Here is a 20,863-nt window from a genome sequence, read left to right on the forward strand (position 1 = left end):
GTGTTCCCTCTCTCACTGGCTGTCTCTATCTCTGTCAAATAAATAAATAAAACCTTTAAAAAAAAAAAACTGCCCACTTCCGCTTTCTCCTGGGCTTCTCCCAGGACCTCTGCCAATGTGGCTGCCCCGCTTTTCCAGTGACAGTGGCAGCAGAACCCTGCCCGGGGACAGTGACCCACTGTGGGAGCATGGGTTGCTCCAAAGGGCACCTGCTCCCAGGAGAACAGACTCTGAAGGTGGCTTCTCTACCCGATGATGCCCCTTCCCCACCCAACCCTCCCCCAGGGTGGTACGCACTGGTCATCCTACTGCACTGGGAGCACACGTGAGCGAGGCCGGCAGGGACACCGTCCCCTCCATCCCAGGCGAGGTGGTCCCAGGCCATGGCTGAGGAAGGGAGAGAGTGATAGGGTTGCTTGGTTTGGGTTTCGGAGACTGTCTTAGACCTCGAGCTGCTGCAACAATACCATAGACTCGTGGCTTATACACTATTACAGTTCTGAAAGCTGGAAGTCCGAGATCAAAGCGCTGGCAGATTCAGAGCCTGCTTCCTGGTTCACGTGGTGGAAGGGACTGGAGAGGCCTGTGGGGCCCCTTTTATGAGGGTACCAATCCCATTCTGCCCAGTAAGTCACGCAGGGCCCTCATGACCCCATCACCTCCCAAGGCCATCGCCATCACCTTGAGGGTTAGGATTGCAGCACAGGAATCCCGGGGGGAACATAGACATTCAGACGATACCATTATAGACGACTCCGTAGAGAGCAGCGAGTCTAGCTCCCCTTCCTCGTACAGACAAGGAGCCTGAGACCCCAAAGGGGGAAGCGAGTTACCTAATGGCTCACGTGATCCATTAGTGACAGAGCTGCGACCAGAATGGGCTCTCTTACTTCTAGTTCAATGTTGTTCTCCGGGGAAGTAGGGAGGTTATAGCAGAGAAAATTGAAAGGAGACTCAGGGAGGCTGGCTAGAATATGCCTTATAATCACAGCAGCCCACACGAAGGGCTGGCCCTCCACCGGACTCTGTCTAAGCATGTTTCATATATTAACTCACATCCTCAGCAATCAACCTTATGAAGTAGGTACTTTTATTCTCCCCATTAAAAGATGGGAAAATGAAGGTAGAGGTTCAGAGCCTTGCCTAAGATCACATAGCTACTAAGGAGCACCTCGGTGGGGGCTCCTGGGTGGCTCAGTCGGTTAAGTGTCTGCCTTTGGGGGCGCCTGGGTGGCACAGCGGTTAAGCGCCTGCCTTCGGCTCAGGGCGTGATCCCGGCGTTCTGGGATCGAGCCCCACATCAGGCTCCTCTGCTATGAGCCTGCTTCTTCCTCTCCCACTCCCCCTGCCTGTGTTCCCTCTCTCGCTGGCTATCTCTCTCTCTGTCAAAAAAAAAAAAAAAATCTTAAAAAAAAAAAAAAAAAAAAGGAGCACCTCGGTGGCAGGACGTGCGTGTTCACTGGCTACCCCATTCGCCTCTCATGCGCGAGGAAGCCTGAGCGTGACCCCCCTCGTTCCACTCCCGCAGCAAGGAACCGAGCTTCTCCGCACTTTGGCTTCCTTCTTAGTCAGCTGGGGGAAATCACGGAGCCGTCTGCTCATCGTAACTGTGATAGCGTCCACACGGTACGCAGCTCTCAGGGCGTGTTAGCAAAACCAAGACGGGGGAATGTGAATGGTAGTGCCAGCCCTGGAGGTGGTTGGGCAGGGGCACTGATAATGAACATTCTAGTCCGTGAGTGCTTCGATGCACATTTTTTTCACACTCCAACATCTCTGAAATGGCCTGACTTCAGTATGGTGTCTGGCAATGGTGATAAAGTGCATGATGGAAATTCAGAGACACCAAGAAAAACAGGATAAAGCTCTGCGAGATGGGAGGGTCTGTGGCGAGTCAGAGGGCGCATGTGCGGGTCTTGCCTCACCCCAAACATCTGACTCGTGATCAGAGAGTAATTCTGGACCCTGCCTCCCACCCTGGAGAGTGGCCTGCCTGGAATGAGCATGCTCTCTGCCCCCCCTGCTTGGGAGGAGAAAGTTGAAGAGTTGCATTGTTTCGTAGGGGTGCGAGTAGTACCATTTGAGCACCCTTACCTCCCTTTGACTTCTTTCCTCACTGCCTGCCCATGGTGGGAGAGCTACTCTAACCCCTTTGTGCCTGCTGGGGCTGGGAATCCCACAACCCTGCCTTCCCTGATTCCAGGGGGCCTCATGACTGCTCTGGAACCCTGGTCCTGTTGATTGGTTTCTACCTGGTCTGAGGCCTGTAGTAGATGGCTTTTTTGTGTTTGTTTTGGTTTATTCAGGTAAGAAAGCTTGGAAGTACCCTTAAATCCTCTCGCACACAACCCCTAAGCCAATCCATCAAGAAATCCTGTCAGCCCTATCTCCCAAATATATCCCAAAGCCAACCACTCCTCACTACTTCCGCTGCTGCTTCTCCTCTCCAAGCGGCTGTCTCCTCACCCTCGAATTATCCTAAAAGTCTCCTTCTTGGTCCCCAGGCTGCTGCTCCTGCCCTGCCCCTTTACCCTCTTCTCAACTCAGCAGCCAGTCTGATCATGTCACTGCCGTGGCTCCCCATCCATTCTGAGGGACAGCCAGAGCAGTGGTCCACCAGGCCTGGCCTCGTGATGCCTTTCTGCCTTCTTCTACTATTCACCGCCTCTCTGCTCCAGTCCCAGTGGCCTTTTTGTTCTCCTGCTTCAGGGCCTTTGCACTGGCCGTCCCCTCTGCCTAGAAACCTCTTACCCCAGATATCCCCAGAGCTCACTTCAACTGTTAACTCCTGGGTGAGGCCAACTCTGACAACCTTAGTACTGCAACTCATATTCCTCCCACTCATCCCTGCAATTCTGATCGTCTTTAGCTGACTGCCTTTATTTCCCATGGCCCTTAATCCTTACTGTGATTTTGGTGTCTGTTTTCCTCTGATTGAGATATAAGTTCCCTAAGGGCAGAGATCTTTTTCTATTTTGTTCACTGACATAGTTGAGGAAACTAGAACAATGTCTTACACATAGTAGGGGCTCCATAGAGATTTGTGAATGGACGAGTTTGCAGATTGAAGAGGGGTAACTGTGTGGCAATAATTAATCTTTGAGGAGAACTAGGTAGGTTAGGGGATTTAAGAAAGTGACATTTGAACAGAAACTTGAAGTTCATCTGGAAGCTGAGGGTGGCGCAGGTAAGGGAGCATGGTGGCAGGAATTGGGGGAGATGTCAACCAATGATATCAAGCTAGAGAGGATATTAGCAAGGTAAGTTGAGGCTAGACTGTGCAATGCTTTGAATGCAGGCTAACATTTTCCTTACCACCAGGACCGGCCCCCAAATTTGTGGGGCCTGATGCAAAATGAAAATGCAGGGCCCCCCTGGTAAAAATTTCAAAAGGGTAACAGCAGAGTATTAAATCAAGCTCAAGGCCCTTCTAAGAGCAGGGCTCTGTGTGACTGCACGGGTCCCGGGCCCAGGAAGCCAGCTCTGCCTATCCCACACGGGAGCTGGTGAGAGCCTTCTAGCAGCACAGAGATGTAATTGGAGCTGGACTTTAGGCAGACTATTCTGGCACGTCTGGTGGGATTAGGTTGGAGAGAGTCTAGGCAAGGAGACCAGTTAGACAGCCTTGTGAGGAAGAGGAGGGGACAGGTGAGGTGGGGGTGGGTGCTAAGGGACAGAGGGCAGGGGTGAGAACTGGAGCGAGTTAGAAGCATGGAGGAGGTAGAGTTTGCTCAGACAAGAACATGGCCAGGAAAGACCCCCGAGGGCACCTTCCTTTTCTCCTCCAACCCCTTTCCCTCCTTTCCAGACCCAAGCCTGGGAGCGGTGCGGGGCACAGGAATCAATGGTGTGTCTCCCTTTGGCCACCAGAGGGCAGATCATTCTCATGGATTTTCTGGATGAATTTGGGGTGGGGGGAATGGACTACCCTCTGTCCTCAACTCTTCCTCTCTTTTCCTCTCACCTCCTTGTGTGGTCCTTCATCAACTTCTTCCTCAATGACTGGAAGCCTGACTGGAGCCAGAATGGGCCATGGGGAGGTGCCCCAGAGTACTGTAGGTGGCACTAGCCTTAGGAAGTACTCCCTACCCTCCCTCATTGCATCTGTCCAGCTGCCTATTTCTCTGGGTGACTTGGCCAAGGGCTCTGCTCAAGATGGGAGTTGAAAGTCAAGTGTCAGAGGTCCATCCTTTACTTTCCCCCACAGTTCCTGGGGCCTCTCTGCTCCTGTACCTTTGGGAACTTGCTGCTTGAGCCTGGTCTCAGGCTCCTGTGGGGACTCTGGCTTCTGCCCACCTTAAGCTGCTGTTGAGCCCTAGGGTGGGGGTGGGGCAAGTTCCCACAGGTCTAGGGTACCATGGGTGGGGGCAGCTTAGAGCCGGAGGAATGAAACCAGCCTACTGCCTCTCCCTGGTGAAACAGTCTAGGGGGAAGTGAAGAGTGAACTTCCTGTTGGAGTTGGGGCTCTCAAAAGATGAGAGGGATCTCATTTTATCGATGAAACTGAAGCCCAGGAAAGGAAGGGAACTTGTCCAGGTGCCCATTCTTTGTGCCATCCTGAGAAATCCTCATTTTCAACCAGTTTTTCTTTTCTGTGAATTTTCTTGTCTTAGAAGGGATAAATGAAAAATGAATGAAGGTGAAAATGTCTCCCCTGCCTTACCTTACAGGGGTATTTTAAAAGGTAACCAGCATGACTCAATATTACCATAGTGCAATGTCGTTTTGTGCTATTTTGAACAATTTAAAAAAAGAGGTAAGTGGAATTCAGAGATGTTATTTAGAATGTCATCACTGGAACAAAGGCAATTCTCTTAATATAAGGACGTCAAGGAGCCTAAACTCAGAGATGTTATGTAATCTTTCCAAGATCACATCGAATTTTCATTCCACCGAGCTGGGGCTGGAATGCAGGGCTGGGGGGGACCCCCGAAGCCTCCCATGGCCGGGAGCCAAGGACGCTGACCCGGTGCCTGCCCTGGACCTTAGGGAACACTGCAGACTAGACGTGGGGTGTACGAATAAATGGAAGCCCAGATAGACGATGGCAGGTGAAGAATGCTAAGTAGACAGGTCATAGACTAACGCTGCATTTGACAGGTGACACACATGTTGATAGGATGATAAACGAGATGGATTTTAAGAGCTGAGTGATGAGCAGACACGCAGGCGGGGAAGTTACTTTAGAACCAAAGGATGCCGATCGTTGGGACGGCTAACAGCCTTATTTTCTATTTAGACAAATAACAACGTGCGCAGGTGATCCGCGCTCCTTGTTCAAGGTTTGAAAATACCCGGAAACTGACGGAAAGAAACGAGGAGTCAGACTCTGGGAACTACCCGAGGGAAAAACTCGGGGCTCGCCCGGCCTCGGGTGTTGCCGGAAATGGCCGATGACCGCCGTGAGCTGCGGGGCGGGACGGGGGCGTGGCCGGCTCACTGCACGCGGAGCCACTTCGGGTGTTTCCGGAAACCGCAGCGAGCCTGTTTGAAGTGGGCGGGGAAAGGCCTATGGGCGTGTCTGGAGTCTCCCGAGTGGCTTCGTGGATTTCCGTAAACAGAGCCGAAGCTTGGGCTTCGGAATCTAGGCGGTGCGCGCGTCCCCGGGGGTTACCTTCTTCGGGTGTTTCCGGAATTCACCCGTAGTCCGCGGCCGAGAGGAGGAGGCGCGCCCCCCTCCCGTTCCTCGTCGCTTCGGATGTTTCCGGCTGCTGCCGGCGGAAAGAGCCGAGGGCCGGCGGTGGTGGCGGCCATGTTGGGAGCAGCAGGTCCGGCGGCGGCTGCCTGTGTGCCGGGCGCGGAGCAGTGCCGCTGAGGGCAGGGGAGGAGCGAGGCAGGCGGCCGGCTGCGGCGGCAGAGAGTAGGCGGAGCGGCGCGGCCCGGCCGAAAGGCGGCACAGCCCAGCCGGGGGTCGGGGGGGTGCGGTCCGGAGCCGCTCGGAGCCGGCGCGGCCTAGCCCGAGCGGCGCATCCCCGGGCTGGCGTGAGCGGCTGCCCGGCCTCCCCGCACCCCCGGCCGGGGCCCATGCGGCGGGTGCCCCTGCTGTGAGAAGCCCCGCCCGGCCGGGCTCCGCGCCTTCCCTTCCCTCCCTTCCTCCAAGCTTCTCGGTTCCCTCCCCTGAGATACCGGCGCCATGTCCAGCGCCCGGACCCCCCTACCCACGCTGAACGAGAGGGACACGGAGCAGGTAAGGAGCCCCGAGGGCTCCCCGAATTCTCTGGCTGGGCCCCTGCACCTTGCAGAGCCTCCTCCCTCCTCTGCTCTCCTCGTGTTCCTGCTGCCACCCTGCAAGCCTCGGCTGCCCTGTCATCTGGCTCTCGGCCTCGCACATCCCCCTCTGAGTCCTGTCCTGGGACCCACCTCGTCCTGATTCCAAGATGCACACTTGTATTTTCTGCTGACCCCCCTCTCCCCTCACCGCCCTCCTGCGCCCTTCCGTGTTACCTCCCTAGCTTCCCCTTCTCTTCCCTTTTTCTCTCAGGGGCCTTTCTGGTCTTCCTCCACCCACGCTTAAAGCCGCCACCCTCCTGCTCCTCGAACAGCACCCCGCGATTTGCCCCAGATCGTTGTCCACCTCTTCCTCCATCTCTCCAGCCTTGCTTCTCCTCCTCCCGCACCGGTTCTCCCAGTCCCTGGTTATCACCCTCAGGATCCTTGCCCCGGAGTGTGTTCTCGATTCCCTATCCCTTTCCAGTTCCCTAGCTTTTTTTTTTTTTTACCCTCTTCCTTCTCCAAATTGTGCTCTCCCTCACGCTTGCAACCCACCAGCTCCACCCTCATCACCTTTCCAAATGGTTCGCCTACTCTTTGCTCATCACTTTCCCTTCTTTTCTCCAGGAGCTCCCTGGTGCCTCGCGCTGGCATTTGTTGCTTCCGTGTTTCCCATACTGCTGTCATGCGCATAGTTTTCCCACAGGTTGTCTGTGGGGTTCCAGGGTTCCCTTCAGAGTCTGGATCCCTCCCGTTCTTTTCCCCCAGGTTTGGTTTAAGTCTCTGGGCTTCCTGTTTTCTCACTTTACCAGCCTGCTCCCTGGACTCTCCCTACCGAGGGAGAACATTCTCCCAGCCCCACTCTATCAGTACAACCTGTTGCTGAGTCCTTTCCCCCGTCACGCTTCCTCACCATCCTTGCCTTTCTGTTTTCTCACACTGCAGCACAAACCATGATGACTTCCTGTGTCTTCACTCCTGGCTCTGTCACTTTTCATAGTTTCTTCCTCCTTGCTTGGTGCCTTCCGGTTTCTCTACCCTCACCCGGTCTTCCTCGCTCTCTTAACCAGGGTTGCTTTTCATCTCCGGATTAGTCTCTTGCCTTCTTCACATCATATTTCTTTACCCCACACATGCCCCTGTCCCTTCCCTCCCGACTGGCTTGTGTTTGTAACTCCCCGTCCAAGCACTCAGCATACTAGTTTCTTGAGCTACACCCCCTCCCCCTCGTCCTGGCAATCACTGCTATCATCTGTCACCCAGGCTTTAGCGTTTTCTGTGTCACCTCACCTGTGAGCTGAGAGGCGTCCACTTTCCACCCCTCCCCTTTCTTTCACCGTGTCCTGAGTCCCTTGCTGACTGCTCTGGGGAGAGTTCCCTGCCTGGCACACCCTCGTCGGTGGAGAACTTTACTAGGCCAGAAAAACTTGACTTGAAAAAGGAGCTCTTCTCCCCTGGGGCTGCAGCGCCTTTCTGCATCCTCTCCCTTATGACATCCTTTATGTTTTCCTCTCGTACCACTCTTTCTTCATAGCTGAGTAGAACCGTTGTTCTATTCTCTTGCGTGTTCACATCCTTCCCTGGAAAATCTGCCCTCGTTGCGTTTTCCTGCGTTTTTCTCTTATGTCACCCGCCCTTGCTCTCTGTCACCTGGGCAGTCAGGAACTCAGGAGGAGTTCTGTCCCAGGTTTTTCTCTGCACTGGTTGACCCTTTTGTTGCTGATGAATTGATTGCTTCTGGGGGCCAAAACGAGTTGAGAGGGAGGGCCAGTGGATTTCTGTTTCATCACTGGGTTTTGCAACTGCCTCTGCATGGGACTAAGGTCTTTGGAAACCAGAGTGTGGTCTGTATCTCCCAGTCTTGCCCTCACTTGCCAGCTGTTTCTCTGCTTGCTGGGAACCTCTTTTCCTAGGCCCTCCTGAGGTGGCCTGTTCTATTCCTTTTCCTATCACAACCTTTGTCTTAGCAGGTAAACCCTGCTTAACCGGAGAACTTTCCCAGACTGTTGATTATGTGCTGGTAGGAGGAGGCCAAGTGACTGACTGACACCCTCAGGCATGCGGGGAGTGGCGGTGGAGTGCCTACTCTCTCTGCCGAGGCTGTGGGGGGCATTGTGTTCGGCAAAGTAGAGTAACAGACTGCCTCAATGTGGTTTCTTTGTGCTGTTTACTAAATGTAAATGTATTCTCGCCATGGTCTTTTTCTTGTGATGTGTGCATTGATTTCCTCTCTTCGCTACATGCGTCGAAGACTGCTGAGCGCATAGTAGGAAGTCGGTGGACACCCATTGATTTTATGAGAGCAGTAATCGGGTGAACCATTTGGGAATGCAAGCTGCTCTTTGATAACTTTATCTGGAGCAGTGGCTGCATACTTTGTCATCGTGTTCCAAATTATGGGTTACTCATCCCGTTTGCACTCTTTATGGACTTAGGTTCCCCAGAGCCACTTCATCGCTTCTGCTGGTGTTCTCAAGGTAGCCAGTCACGCTGTTTACTTGATATTAAGTCTCGTCCCAGCAAAAGCACAGCCTTTGGAAAAGCTTGAATACACCTACCACAGGCAGATGCCTGTATTTTTCAAAACATGGAAAAAGACAGCTAGCAGCCCTTCTGGTCACAAGGCCAGGGATGCCAGAAGCGTCGGCCCCCTTTAGAGTAGATGATGCCACAGGTAAGAGCAGGAAAGCTCTTGGTCCTGTTGTGATTGTTCAGCCGTTGCAGTAAGCCATAATGTTATGAAATAAAAAGCCAGGGATTTGGTTGGGCTGATTCCTTCCCCCCCAGAGATGCTCTATCACTGTATTTAGGTTTAAATTATTTAAACTGGTTTCACCAGGAAATAGGTAAACAAACTCTCATAGTTGTCTTCAAGCTCCAACCTCTTTTTGCTCTTCCTCTCCCCCTTTCTTTATTAAACCATGTGGCTGATGAGAAGCTGTTTCCAGGAGCTCTTTGATCACATCTGAATTAAACACACATAACACACACACACACACAGAAAATATGGAAGCATAAAAATAAACCTCGTGTTGCAGGAAGAGTGCCTGTTTGCTGTCGACTCTGCTTCTCACAGTGAAAGTGGGAGATAAAAGAAATTCAAGCCCTGTCTCTAAGATGATTTTTGTGACACCTGGTTGCAGATGTGCTTTCTCACAGCCATGGACTCTTCTTTCTTTTGCAGAAGGAGGGTTGTGACCTGGGGCTGGTAGTTTTGGGGATCCTCAGTCTGTGAGCTGAGCTTTCTGTCCACTTCTTTTCCAAATGGCTCTGCTGGCCTGGACGCTTGGCTGTGGTGAAAGAAAATCAGCAAGATGACTGTTTGTCTTCCAGCCAAGGGCAGCAGTAATAGGCAAGTGCAGAGAGGGGTCCAACTTCCAGAGTTCTCCTGCCGCTGGCCATAGCTTCCTCTAACACCTGGTAGAGGGCCTGTGTGGCTTCAGACCTGCCCCACCCCTGGGCCTCAGGAACCACGGGGGAGGGCTTCTGACAGAAAGCGGGAGCCTTTCACTACCAGCCCCACTTCGGTGACAGTGGGGGAGGATGCTGTCATTCTTCTGGGGAGTGAGTGGCATTGTTTATTCTTTTGGGTGGTTCTAGGAAGAGGAGTGTGGAAGTCTGGCTGAAGCGAGCAAATCTGACTTAGAGAATCCTGTAAAGAACAACTGAGCCGCTCCAAACACACATCCCTTGGATGCCAGTGTTGATTCTGGCTGAATGTTGCGTTGAATAATTTGGTTTTAGTGTCAGCTCCAGTAGAGAGCTGGGTTGACTCTAATTTCCCTCCATCTCCTGGGAGCTGTGTGGCACTGTGCTCTGGGTTCTGACTCCGACTTCTGCCCTTTGACTCTGGCGAAGGGCTCCTTAGTGGTGCTGCCTTCTGGTCAGAGGTGTGGGTGGATGACATTCTCACTTCCTGCATGGCCCTAGAAATTAGAATGAGGCCTTGTTAGAGCAAGGGCTTTAGGAGTTGGGAGTTCAGAGAGTTGCTCACCGTACCATAATCTTTGAACCCAGTAAAGGTAACCACTTGGTAAATTGTAATAATTTCTCTAATCTGTGGACTTTGGGAAGTAGCTAAACAGATGGATACAAGACAGTCATTGAAACTTGGCCTGCTTTAGATTAAAATCAAGCTTGCATAGGGAATGGCTGCATCTTTCAGATGGTGACCGAAGATTGGGCCTGAGATTCTTTTCACTGTCAGTGTCTTAACTGATCCCTATGAGATAGGAAAAAATTGAGAATTTGCCCGAGTGGTTTGCATGGTTAGATCTCTTGTGAGTCAGAAACTTCTCCGACTAGACACTTTCCCCTTTGGACAGAACAACCCAATTCTCAGTGGGCATTTGACCAGGACTAACCCGTGCCTCCGTGAACTCTTTCGCATTGCACACTTAGTCACCTGGCTGGCCTTTCTCTTCTCCCAGGAGCTTCCATGACTTTCCTACATATGTATTATGTTGACTGGAATGAATATTTTATGCCTAGAGTGCAGCCAAGCCTCAGACTTTGTGGCCCATTATCGACAAGTGGGGTGGGGGTTGGGCGCCACCTTTGGCCCCATGATAGCTCTGCTAAATGGACTCTCCGCCACCCCCCACCCCCCAGCAGCACTTTGAAGCCCATTAATGGATTGGGATGAAGTAACCTCAGCAGATGGAAAGGGCGAGGAGGGTGGTTGTCCTTCCTTCCCCAAGACTGCTTGAGGAGGCTTTCCTGCAGTAACCAGGTCCCGCCCCAGCCCCCCGCTGCCTGGTTAAGCTGTAGACTGTGGCTCCTAGGCCACTGCCATGAGAGGAGATGGAGAAAGGGTTTGATTCTCTCGGAGCCGGTGGTGCTGCCAGGTTTGCCACTTGCCTAGCAAAGCAAAAACCGAGAGGGATGGGGAAAGGGTGGGTGGAGTTTAAACCTAGGCCTTCCTCCTCCAGCGGAAGTTCAGCAAAGTGACAAACCAGATAGGTGGCTGAGTTTCCTTCTCTTGTTGTGAGATGCCAGCATTTGTACCTTTTTGCACTTCTAGCTTGGATTCTCCAGGCTTTCTCGCAGTCTTCATCAAATACGAATGAGTCACTGCAGTGTTATCTGTGCATTTTCCCCTTCTGTCTCAGCAGAGGGAAGAGTAAGCCTTTACAAACTTTGTGGGGGAGGAAACCACCCATTTCCACTTCTGGCATGGGAAGAGGCCATCTCTCCCGACGTTAACTCTGAAAGCTCTAGCTCTCGGAGCAGAATGTCACCACCACCACAGCCCTTTTGGTGTTGGCTGCTGAGTGCCATTGCTGTCTTTTGGGTGCGTCTGATTCTGAAACCATATCACTAGAGAATCTGGCCTCTTGGTTTCCAGTGATCCTTCATTGAAGGAGGGATCCCAGTTTCTTCTCTTGCCCACTAGCCCTGCTCATCCTGTAGGGGGTAGAAATAGGCCAGAACCCTTCACCTGTCTGTCTGCTTTTGCTAGAGGATTTGAAGTTTCTTGGTCCCTAGGCACTCTTTCTCTCTACTTCCATTTATCCCTACATTTCTCATTAGAAAATGAGGGCATAAGTGGCAAAAACAAATGCATTTCCTTTTGCTCATCAGATGGTTAATGTTAGGCCTATGAAGCCAGGTAAGCACAGATTTGGTAGGCGAGGGCAGGATGGACACTGATACTGATGGCCAGGTGAGTCCCGAGAGACAACAGATGGGGGGGTAGGGGGGCAGGGAGAGAGGAGAAAAGGAGGGATGTGTTCAGTGATTGGCTCCAAGCCACCTTTTTCTTTTTAACATAAGGAAGGCGGAGCAGACCAGAGGCTTCTCTGTAGAACCAGTCAAGCTGGTTTTGAGCAGCCTCAGCCTATTTTTCTGTGTGCTTTTTGGGAAGTTGGCAATACAAAGGTCTGCCTCCTCTGGGGCTCTGCTCATTGAGGTGTGAGTTTGGATGAGGTCTGTGAACACCCCCATCCCCTCCCAATACTGAATGGGTCTCTGGGCCTGGCCTCTCTATATGAGCGGGCTGGGCTCTCTCACACCCAGGGCTGCTCAGGGCAACTTTGTCTTACACACCCTTCACCGGACACTCTAAGATACAGCTCCTCTTCTTGGGCCCCCTCTTCACAGGTCACGGCTTGGCAGAAGGCCCTCCAACCTGGCCAGGGAGAAGGGACTGGGTCTGTGATTTGTGAATGGGGAACTGACTCCTGGCTGTTGTGATCTGGTGGCTAAATCCAGTAAGACCCCCACACCTTTTGGCTTGATGCAGTGGGACTGTCTGTCTAGGCCTGCTGGGGAAGAAAGAAGGAGAGAGAATGGTTGTTGATCTTCAGCCATGGGGAACAGTGTGAGTTTGTTCCCGGTCGGTACCTGTAGGAAAGATGGGAGTCATCGGTCACCAGGTGCTGGCACTTCCTGAACAGTGGCAGGAAATCTTTGTCCAGGAGAGGACATAGGATTCTGAGGCACCTATGACCATCAGCACTAATGGACTAATATAGCAGGATTGTTTTCCCAGTCCCCCATTAAACAGAAAACTCCCACGTCTGAAGGTTGGGTGATTAATGAGTGAAACCACCTGCAAACATAGTTCCAGCCCTTGCCCTTGCCCTTGGGGGCGGGCTGCTCCTGCCGCTACTACAATGATCTACTCATTGCTTCTCCTGAGCACCATTTCACTGAGGGTTTTGTTTTGGCTACTGGTAACTTGTATGGAAGGTGGCCCCCTTTTCCTGCACCTTCTTTAGACCCTAGGGTCTGCTGGCCTTCCCCGACCCCCTCCACAGATGGCCATCATCTGAGTGTCTTTGCATGTGGTGTTGGATGCACTTGTGGCTTGTTGCTTTGTTTTTGCCCACAAGAGTTTGAATTATTGGTTCTCTAGTCACAGGAAGTGGGGCCCCTCAGGCCTGCTTGGTCTAGCAATAGCATTCTAATTGAGTTGAGCTTATGGCGGAGTTGAAAAGAGATCCCAGCGCTCGGAGACTTGCAATAAGTGGTGTGTTGTGGTTACAGCAGGTTCTAGGTTCCATTCCCTGTATTGGACTCTTGGTCAGCCCCTACTGTGACCTTGGGCTTACTTAATTGCTCCAGGCCTGTTTGCTCATCTGTAAAAAAGGAGTAACGATAGTACCTATCTTGTAGGTGTAGTTATTGTGAGCATTAAAAGGGGTAATGAATATAAAGCGCTTAGGATAATGCCTGGCAGGACATGATAATCATCCTCATCACCGCTCTAGTTGAGCAACTCAGTGGGTTTTCTCTGAGTACCACACAACTCCAGGTCAATATATGTTGGAATTTCTCTGAATTGATTGAAAGAATCTTGGTTTCTTTTAGTTATTAGGGCCCCTTAGGTGCTTTTTCTAGCAATTTTTTAAAAATTTTGTTTATTTTGGGCGCCTGGGTGGTTCAGTGGGTTGAGCGTCTGCCTTCAGTTCAGGTCGTGATCCCAGGGTCCTGGGGTCAGGCCGCATTGGGCTCCCTGCTCAGCGGGGAGCCCGCTTCTCCCTCTCCCTCTGTCTCTCCCCCTGGCTTGTGCTCTCTCACTCTCTTTCTCAAATAAATGAATAAAATCTTTAAAAAGTAAAATAAAAATGTGTTTATTTTAGTTAGTTGTTTTTTGTTTGGTTTTTTCTTTTTGAGCCAACCAGCTATCAGAATAGAATGCTGTTGGAGAGATTTAGGTACTGTTGAGATCACTTTAAAAAATGGGGATGCAGGGGCGCCTGGGTGGCACAGCGGTTAAGCGTCTGCCTTCGGCTCAGGGCGTGATCCCGGCGTTATGGGATCGAGCCCCACATCAGGCTCCTCTGCTATGAGCCTGCTTCTTCCTTTCCCACTCCCCCTGCCTGTGTTCCCTCTCTCGCTGGCTGTCTCTATCTCTGTCAAATAAATAAATAAATAAAATCTTTAAAAAAAAAAAAAAGAAATATGGAGCACATAAAGTAAACTTAAAAAAAAATGGGGATGCATTTATTTTCAGGATATCAGTATTCAGGTGATTTTTATCGGTAAAAAAAAAGAAACACCCCCAAAACATTACCTTCTGCTTGCCCATATTTCTGTGTTGTGAGTGGTGGTGGTGGTGGTGGTGGTGGTGTATGTGCCGTCTCATCGGTGCCTGGAAGGCCAAGTGCAAAGTCACCAGAGCATGGGTTTTTCCGAGTGTTGGGACCCGGGTGTTACTAGAGGCCTGCCGAGTGGAGTGCGCTCATGGGATTTCTTTCACGTTCCTTTCTTCAAGTGTGGTATTTACCCTTTGGCAACAGGAGAAAGCTCCCTGTTTCTCTTAAAGACCACATGGGAACTTAGCAGCTAATGATTTTAGGTTCCTTTTTCCCTAGCAAAGGGGCCTTCAGGGGCAGGTCCTTGTTATCTCTGTTGGCTTCTCTGAAGTGAGAAGAAAGCCTCCCCTTTGTGAGGCCTGGAAGGGTCGCAGCCATTTCTCAGCTGTTCCTAGGAGTTTGTGGACTTTGAGTCTTGGGCTGAGATTTTGGTCTCAGTTGGTTCCTTGTTTATCTTTATCTCTTGCGGCTTCTAGAGCCTGAATGCCTGGTCAGAACAGCAAGTAAGTTGCTTGGTTTTTTCACATTGCAGCTGCGGCCAAGGAGAAAGGTAACAGTGTTGCCTCAGAGCTCATCAGGGAATATTTCTTTCACTGTATTTTCCTCTTCCTTTTGACCCCTTTGCTGACTTCTCTCACTTCCTTTTTTTCTGTTTGGTTTCTTTGAACTCTGTTCCTTCGTTATCACTGTCCATCTCAGGTTTTCATGTCCACGTCCCACTCTGCCTGACCTGTTTCTGTGCCTCTTTTGTGGCGTGGCTCAGGAGAGGAATTCTGATAGTCTGAGATCTCCTTCATGTATAGAATCCCAGAACCACCCAGTCCTTTCTCCTCTTCCTCTGATTTCTATAAAGTTAAGGATTTGCTGCTTTAGAAAACATTTTCTTTTTATGTCTCTGGAGTCACCTTCCTTAGTAAAGCCAGGCTTGGCGATCTGACAACTTATTAGGGTCGGCATCCCAGTTTCCCTGGTGACAGGGTCTAAGCTAGTTCTCTGCTGTTTTCCTGTGGCCTATCCGGAATGCTACAACGCCGGACCCTGTCTCGAGAGAGATTTGAGGAGGCGCTTGTTAATTCTGGTAATGCGATATTGAATGTGGCTCCCGAAGTGTGTTTTGAGGACCCTGGGACTACCTAAGACCCGTTCGGCGGTACGTGAAATCAAAATGAGTTTCATCACAACATTAATGCAGTATTTGCCTTTTTTCACTCTCATTCTCTCGGTGTACAGTGGAGTTTTCCAGAGGCTGAATGATGTGTGCTGACATCATCACTCTTGGCTAATGAAATGTGTGCTTCTGTATTCTTGTGTTTTCTGGAATGTTTAAGGTAGCCCTTTAAGGTATAAATATGGAAGTTTGCAATGATAACTCAGTTTGTTCTCAGTACTTCTGCTGTACTCTTACTAGCTGTCTTCAGTTGTGCCTGGTGTAATCCCTGTAAACCTCATTACTGTCCTATAAATCATTACTTTGAAATCTCAGCATTCTCCTGGCACCTTCGAGGAAACACAACAAGAAGTAAGTACAACTTGTAAAACTTACTTGTAAAAGCTTTGGGGAAAGCTTCTAATTTTAAAAATTTCACTTACAACTTATTTTAGCACTTTATTCTGAAACAGAGGAAAATTTATCATATTTCTCTTATATTTAAGGATGGATTGTTGGCTTTAAAAAGGGAGATTAGAAGATTTGCAGTCTCTGTTTACTGAAATCAACACATCACCGAGCGAATGGGAGAAATCTGAAGAATCTAGGCAAAACTGTAAATAAGAAATGAAGAGTTATTAAAAGAGACGATGTTATAAGGACAGCTATCTTCTTCTCAGCTTTATAGATGTTAACAGTGTACTTTATCGTGTCTTACGCAACAGAACACGTTTGTGTAGTATTATAGTGCCAGTTAAGTTGCAACATCATGTCAAGACCAATCATTCAGCGCTTAAGGAAAAAGGAATTGAGTATTGTAAGTGTACACACCATGAGCTCTTTAAAGCCAGAATTTGTTCCAGTTTTCCAGCCTAGAAATGAAAAAGTCACTGAATCTTACAGGATAAGTTACGACATTGCTTTGGCTGGAAAAGCCCACCCAATAGCCAAGAGGCTGATAAAAGTATTGAGCAGCAGACATTGCCGAATGCCCACTGGATGAAAAATCAGTAAAATCCAAGGCAGGGCCACTTCGTGTGTTACCATGACTCGTCGAATTAAAGATCTAGCTACAGATATGATGACGGAGTTCATATCTTGTTTGTGGACTTGTGCTTTTGCCTTACAAATGAGCAGGTTTACAGACATGGCTCAACCTGTGTCCGCCCCAGCTACACCTCCAAGAATTTTCTTTTATGTGAATGCTCAGCAGTGAACACAAGTATGCAAGGGGTGAATAACTCTTTTGACTCTCATGGTTCATCCTAGAACAACTTCATTTCCATTTGCACGATTGGTGCAGAAGCAATGGCAGAGAAAAATTGCTGGCGTCATAACATGAATCAAGGCAGGGAGTGGCACCAGACTCCACCAGTGGTGGTAGTCATGACTTCTTTCCTGCTCTTTGCTTGTGGTTTTAAAAAAAAGAAAACAAACAAACAAACAAAAAAACCCATTTCACTTAAGAATGTCTTGGATGAAGCACTAAAAATTATTAATTTTTATTAAATCTCAACTCTCTAATAAAAGTCTCTTTAATATTTTGAGTGATGAAATGCCAAGTATCCGTGGAGCCTTGCTGCTGGATACCACAGTACAATGACTGTCTTAAGAAAATGCACTAGTGTGTTGAAGCTGACGCAGATGCATGGATCATCGTTTTTACTTGAAAGAACAACTGACGGTTAAACCGTAGTTATTCATACTTGAGTGTTTAGCGGACATTTTCTTGAAATTGAACAGTGAGTCTGTCACCGTTGCCAGTGATAAAATTCAAGCTTTCAGGTGAAAATGAGAATTTTTAAATTTCGAAAACTTGTATTTGTCAAAGACTTTTTTGATGAGATCAGTGGTAAAATTAATAATGTGATTTTTTGATATTGTATGAAATGTCAGTATTTGGAAATTCTGTATAATTCAACGAAGGAATATTTCCCCGATTGCCAGTAGGTAAAAGAGCCACTCAAAAAGTGCAAGATGACCAATGGATTTTAACGTAAAAGTACACAAAAAATTCATTGATAAAATCTCAGCACGTTGCAACTAGCTTTTAAAAACTATTACTTTTGAGCTTTGGTGTGGTGTCAAAGAAGAAAAATTCTCAGTATCTGAAAGGCTGTTACACTCCATTTTCCAACTACAGGTCTGTATGAAGATTTTCTTTGTATCTTACAACCAGAGCAACAGATCGAAGCACATCGAATGCAGAAGCAGATACAAGAAGTCGGCTCTCGTCCATTAAGCCAGACACTAACGAGATGTACAGTAATGTAAAGCAATGCAATTTTTGCCATGAATTTCATTTTGTTTTAGAAAGTACAGTTTTTTTCACACAAAAATATAGGTTTTCCATATAAACATGTAATGGGTTTATTATTTTGAATGAATTAATAAAAATATTTTTTTTAAATTACTGTTTCAGTGTCTAATAAGGTAGCTATCGATAGCTGTAACCCCCATACACAAAAGATTTCTGCAGTCCTTGGTAATTTATTTAAGAGTATAGAGAGTTTTGGAGACCAAAAAGTGAGAAAAACCTGTGTTTGTAGACAAAACTTGAGTTGATTGTCTGTCTTGGGTTGGTTACTTGCGATGACTTCATAAGGTGCCCTTGTTTACAATTCCGGCTACTATATAGTCCTGTCTGGGCCTCAGAGACTTTGACCCAAGCTAACTTATTTCCTCCTTCTAATACGTACAGCATTGGCCCCTTGAAGTTTTTCGTTGTTGTTTTATCTGTGCCTTGTTTATTCCCCTTCCCTCTTTTTCCTTAATTTTTTTTCTTTTTCCCATTTTCTCTTCCTCTTTACTCTTTAAGTTTTCCTCATTTTTTTTCTTTAGTGTTTTAGTGTGGGCTTTTTTGAGTTTTTGTCTGGTATTGTGTTTTGATTGGATTATGAGATTAGTTCATGGGGTGGACTTCCTTTCGCACTGTGAAATTGTGGTTTGGTGAATAAGTTTTTTTTCATTAAAAATAAGTATCTCAAGGGGCGCCTGGTGGCTCAGTTGGTTAAGCATCTGACTCTTGGTTTCAGCTCAGTCATGATCTCGGTCGTGAGATCGAGCCCCACATCAGGGTCCGCGCTTCTTGTGTGGAGTTGGCTTGAGATTCTGTCTGTCCCTCTCCATGGCGTGCTCTCTCTCTCTCAAATAAATAAGTAACTTAAAATAAGTAACTCATGTTTACATGTAATGGGTTTATTATATTCTGTTAAATGGATGGATACATATTTAAGTCTTTTCTTAATTCTGATACAGTAAATATTAATAGACATAGTCCATTTAAACAAAAGCTTTTTGGAGACTCCATTATTTTTAATAGTTGCAAAGAATTTCTGAAACCAAAAAGTGTAAGAATCACAGATGTAGACAAAACTTGAATTAATTCTCCCTGACTTTGGTTGGTTGATTTCTTGGTAATTTCATAAAAAACCATTTTGCAGTTCTCAGCCCCTGTTTAGTCCTGGCTGTGCCTCAAAAAGACACTCGCTGCCTTGGTTTGCTGTCCTAACTGAGGAAGCTGGTTCTCAGCAACCTGAAGGACTTTGACAAAAGTTGGCTCATTTTCTCCTTCAAATACAGAGCATTGGCCTTGTGAGGTTTTTCAAACATTTTTTTTTAATTTTGAGATAATCTTAAATTTAGAAAACTTGCAAAACTAACCCGAAGAGTTACATTCTTCACTCAGCTTCCCCTTGTGTTAACATCTTATATAACCACAGAACATGTATCAAAACTAAGAAGTAACCTTGGTATAATACTGTTAACCATGGTACAGAACTTGTTCAGATTTCATCAGTTTTTCCACTGATGTGCTTTTTCTGTTCCAGGACCCACTCCAGGATCCCACACTGCATTTAATTGTCACATCTCCATAGTTTCCTCAGATCTGTGACCATTTCTTAGTCTTGCCTGGTCTTTTATGACATTGACATTTTTGAAAAATATTGGTTAGTTTATAGGATGTTCCCCAATTATGGTAACCTGAAATTTTCTCATAACCTTATGCTCTAATTCCGTTTTCTCATTGTGGTGAAATACACATAAAATTTACCATTTTAATCATGTTTAAGTCGAGTTACATTAAGTACATCCACAATGTTATGTAACTGTCTGCTACTTCTAGAAATTTTTCGTCATCTCAAACAGAAATTCTATATCAATTAAACAAGAACTCTCCATCTCCCCCTCCCCCAGCCTTTTGCAACCTCTTATTTTACTTTCTATGAATTTGACTACTCTAGGGACCTCATGTAAGTGGAATCATACAGTATTTGTCTTTTTGTGTCTGGCTCCTTAACACTTAGCATAATGTTTTCAAGGTTCATCTGTGTTGTAGCTTTAATTCCATTTTAAAAGTTAACTCAGGAGATGCCTGGGTGGCTCAGTCGGTTCAGACTCTTGGTTTTGGCTCAGTTCACGATCTCATGAGATTGAGCCCCACGTACTCAGCAGGGAGTCTCCTTAAGATTCTCTTTCTCCCTCTGCCCCTCCTCCCCCCACACTTCTGTGCGTGGGTGCTCTCTTTCACATACATAAATCTAAAAAAAATGTTAATGCGGGTTTTATTCTGATGGTATGTATTGAGTTGATGTTAGAAAATGTAATTATTAAGACATGTAGCTGTAATGGGCTTAGTAATATTAAGACATGTAGTTGTAATGGGTTTAGCATTTTCTCAGTTTTAATTATAATATAGTCGTTCTAACCCACATAAACAAAAACTATTTGCGGTCCTTAGTAGTTAGGAGTGTAAAGGGAGTGTAAAGGGTTTCCAGACAGAAGTGTGAGAATATGTTTTGTAGACAAGCATGGGGTTGATCATCCCTGTGCTCCATTGGTTGGTTACTGATATGACCTCATACTGAGCCTTTGTTTTGCAATTCCCTGAGTGCTGGCTGGGTTGCAGGAAGGTACTTGCTGCCTGGGTTTGCAGTCATTCTAGCTGAGGAAGCTGGTTCTCAGTGACCTGAGGGACTTTGACCAAAGTTGGCTCTTTTCCTCCTAATACAGAGCATTGGCCTTTTTTTTTTTCCCATTAAAAAGATCATTTGGCTTACTTGGATTTCATTATGACAGTTTTTTTTTTAAGCTTATGCATTGGCTATTGGTCAATTCCAAATGTGAAGACTGCAAAGCTTGCTTAGCCTCTATCCTTGAAGAACCTTGGTGCCTGTAATAGCTGAAGGCTGGTAGGCTCCAGTCGCTCACTACGGCCAGAACACCCAACAGTCTGTTCCCCGGGTGGCTGCAGAGCCCACACATTTTGTTCCTATTTCTTCTGTGCTTAACTCTTTGTTGGCCCTGTTTCTTAATGAAACGTGCCTGCCAAATCCCACACTTAAGGAGATACGGTTTATTTTCTCCTGTAAAAGGTAAGCAGATTTGGTGTGTAACAGGGTGTGAACTTTATCTTTGCTTGATGAGTCTTTAAGGGACAGGTAAAATAGCAGTAGATAACATA

At 47.8% G+C, this 20,863-nt stretch overlaps 1 protein-coding gene across 12 annotated transcripts in view; it reads left to right on the forward strand.

The window, feature by feature from the left end:
* Positions 1-5,554: 5,554 nt before the first annotated feature.
* Positions 5,555-20,863, forward strand: part of MARK2 (microtubule affinity regulating kinase 2) — a 54,522-nt gene continuing 39,213 nt past the window's right edge. The window contains exon 1 of one of the 12 annotated variants that reach the window (XM_034645955.1): positions 5,555-6,187. In XM_034645955.1, the coding sequence (XP_034501846.1) occupies positions 6,134-6,187 (54 nt within the window). In that variant the 5' untranslated portion in view covers positions 5,555-6,133. The remainder of the gene's footprint in view (positions 6,188-20,863) is intronic. The other 11 variants (XM_034645953.1, XM_034645950.1, XM_034645954.1 and 8 more) reach the window with 11 other exon arrangements.

The sequence above is a fragment of the Ailuropoda melanoleuca genome, chromosome 16, assembly GCF_002007445.2.
Source record: "Ailuropoda melanoleuca isolate Jingjing chromosome 16, ASM200744v2, whole genome shotgun sequence".
Taxonomy (NCBI): domain Eukaryota; kingdom Metazoa; phylum Chordata; class Mammalia; order Carnivora; family Ursidae; genus Ailuropoda; species Ailuropoda melanoleuca.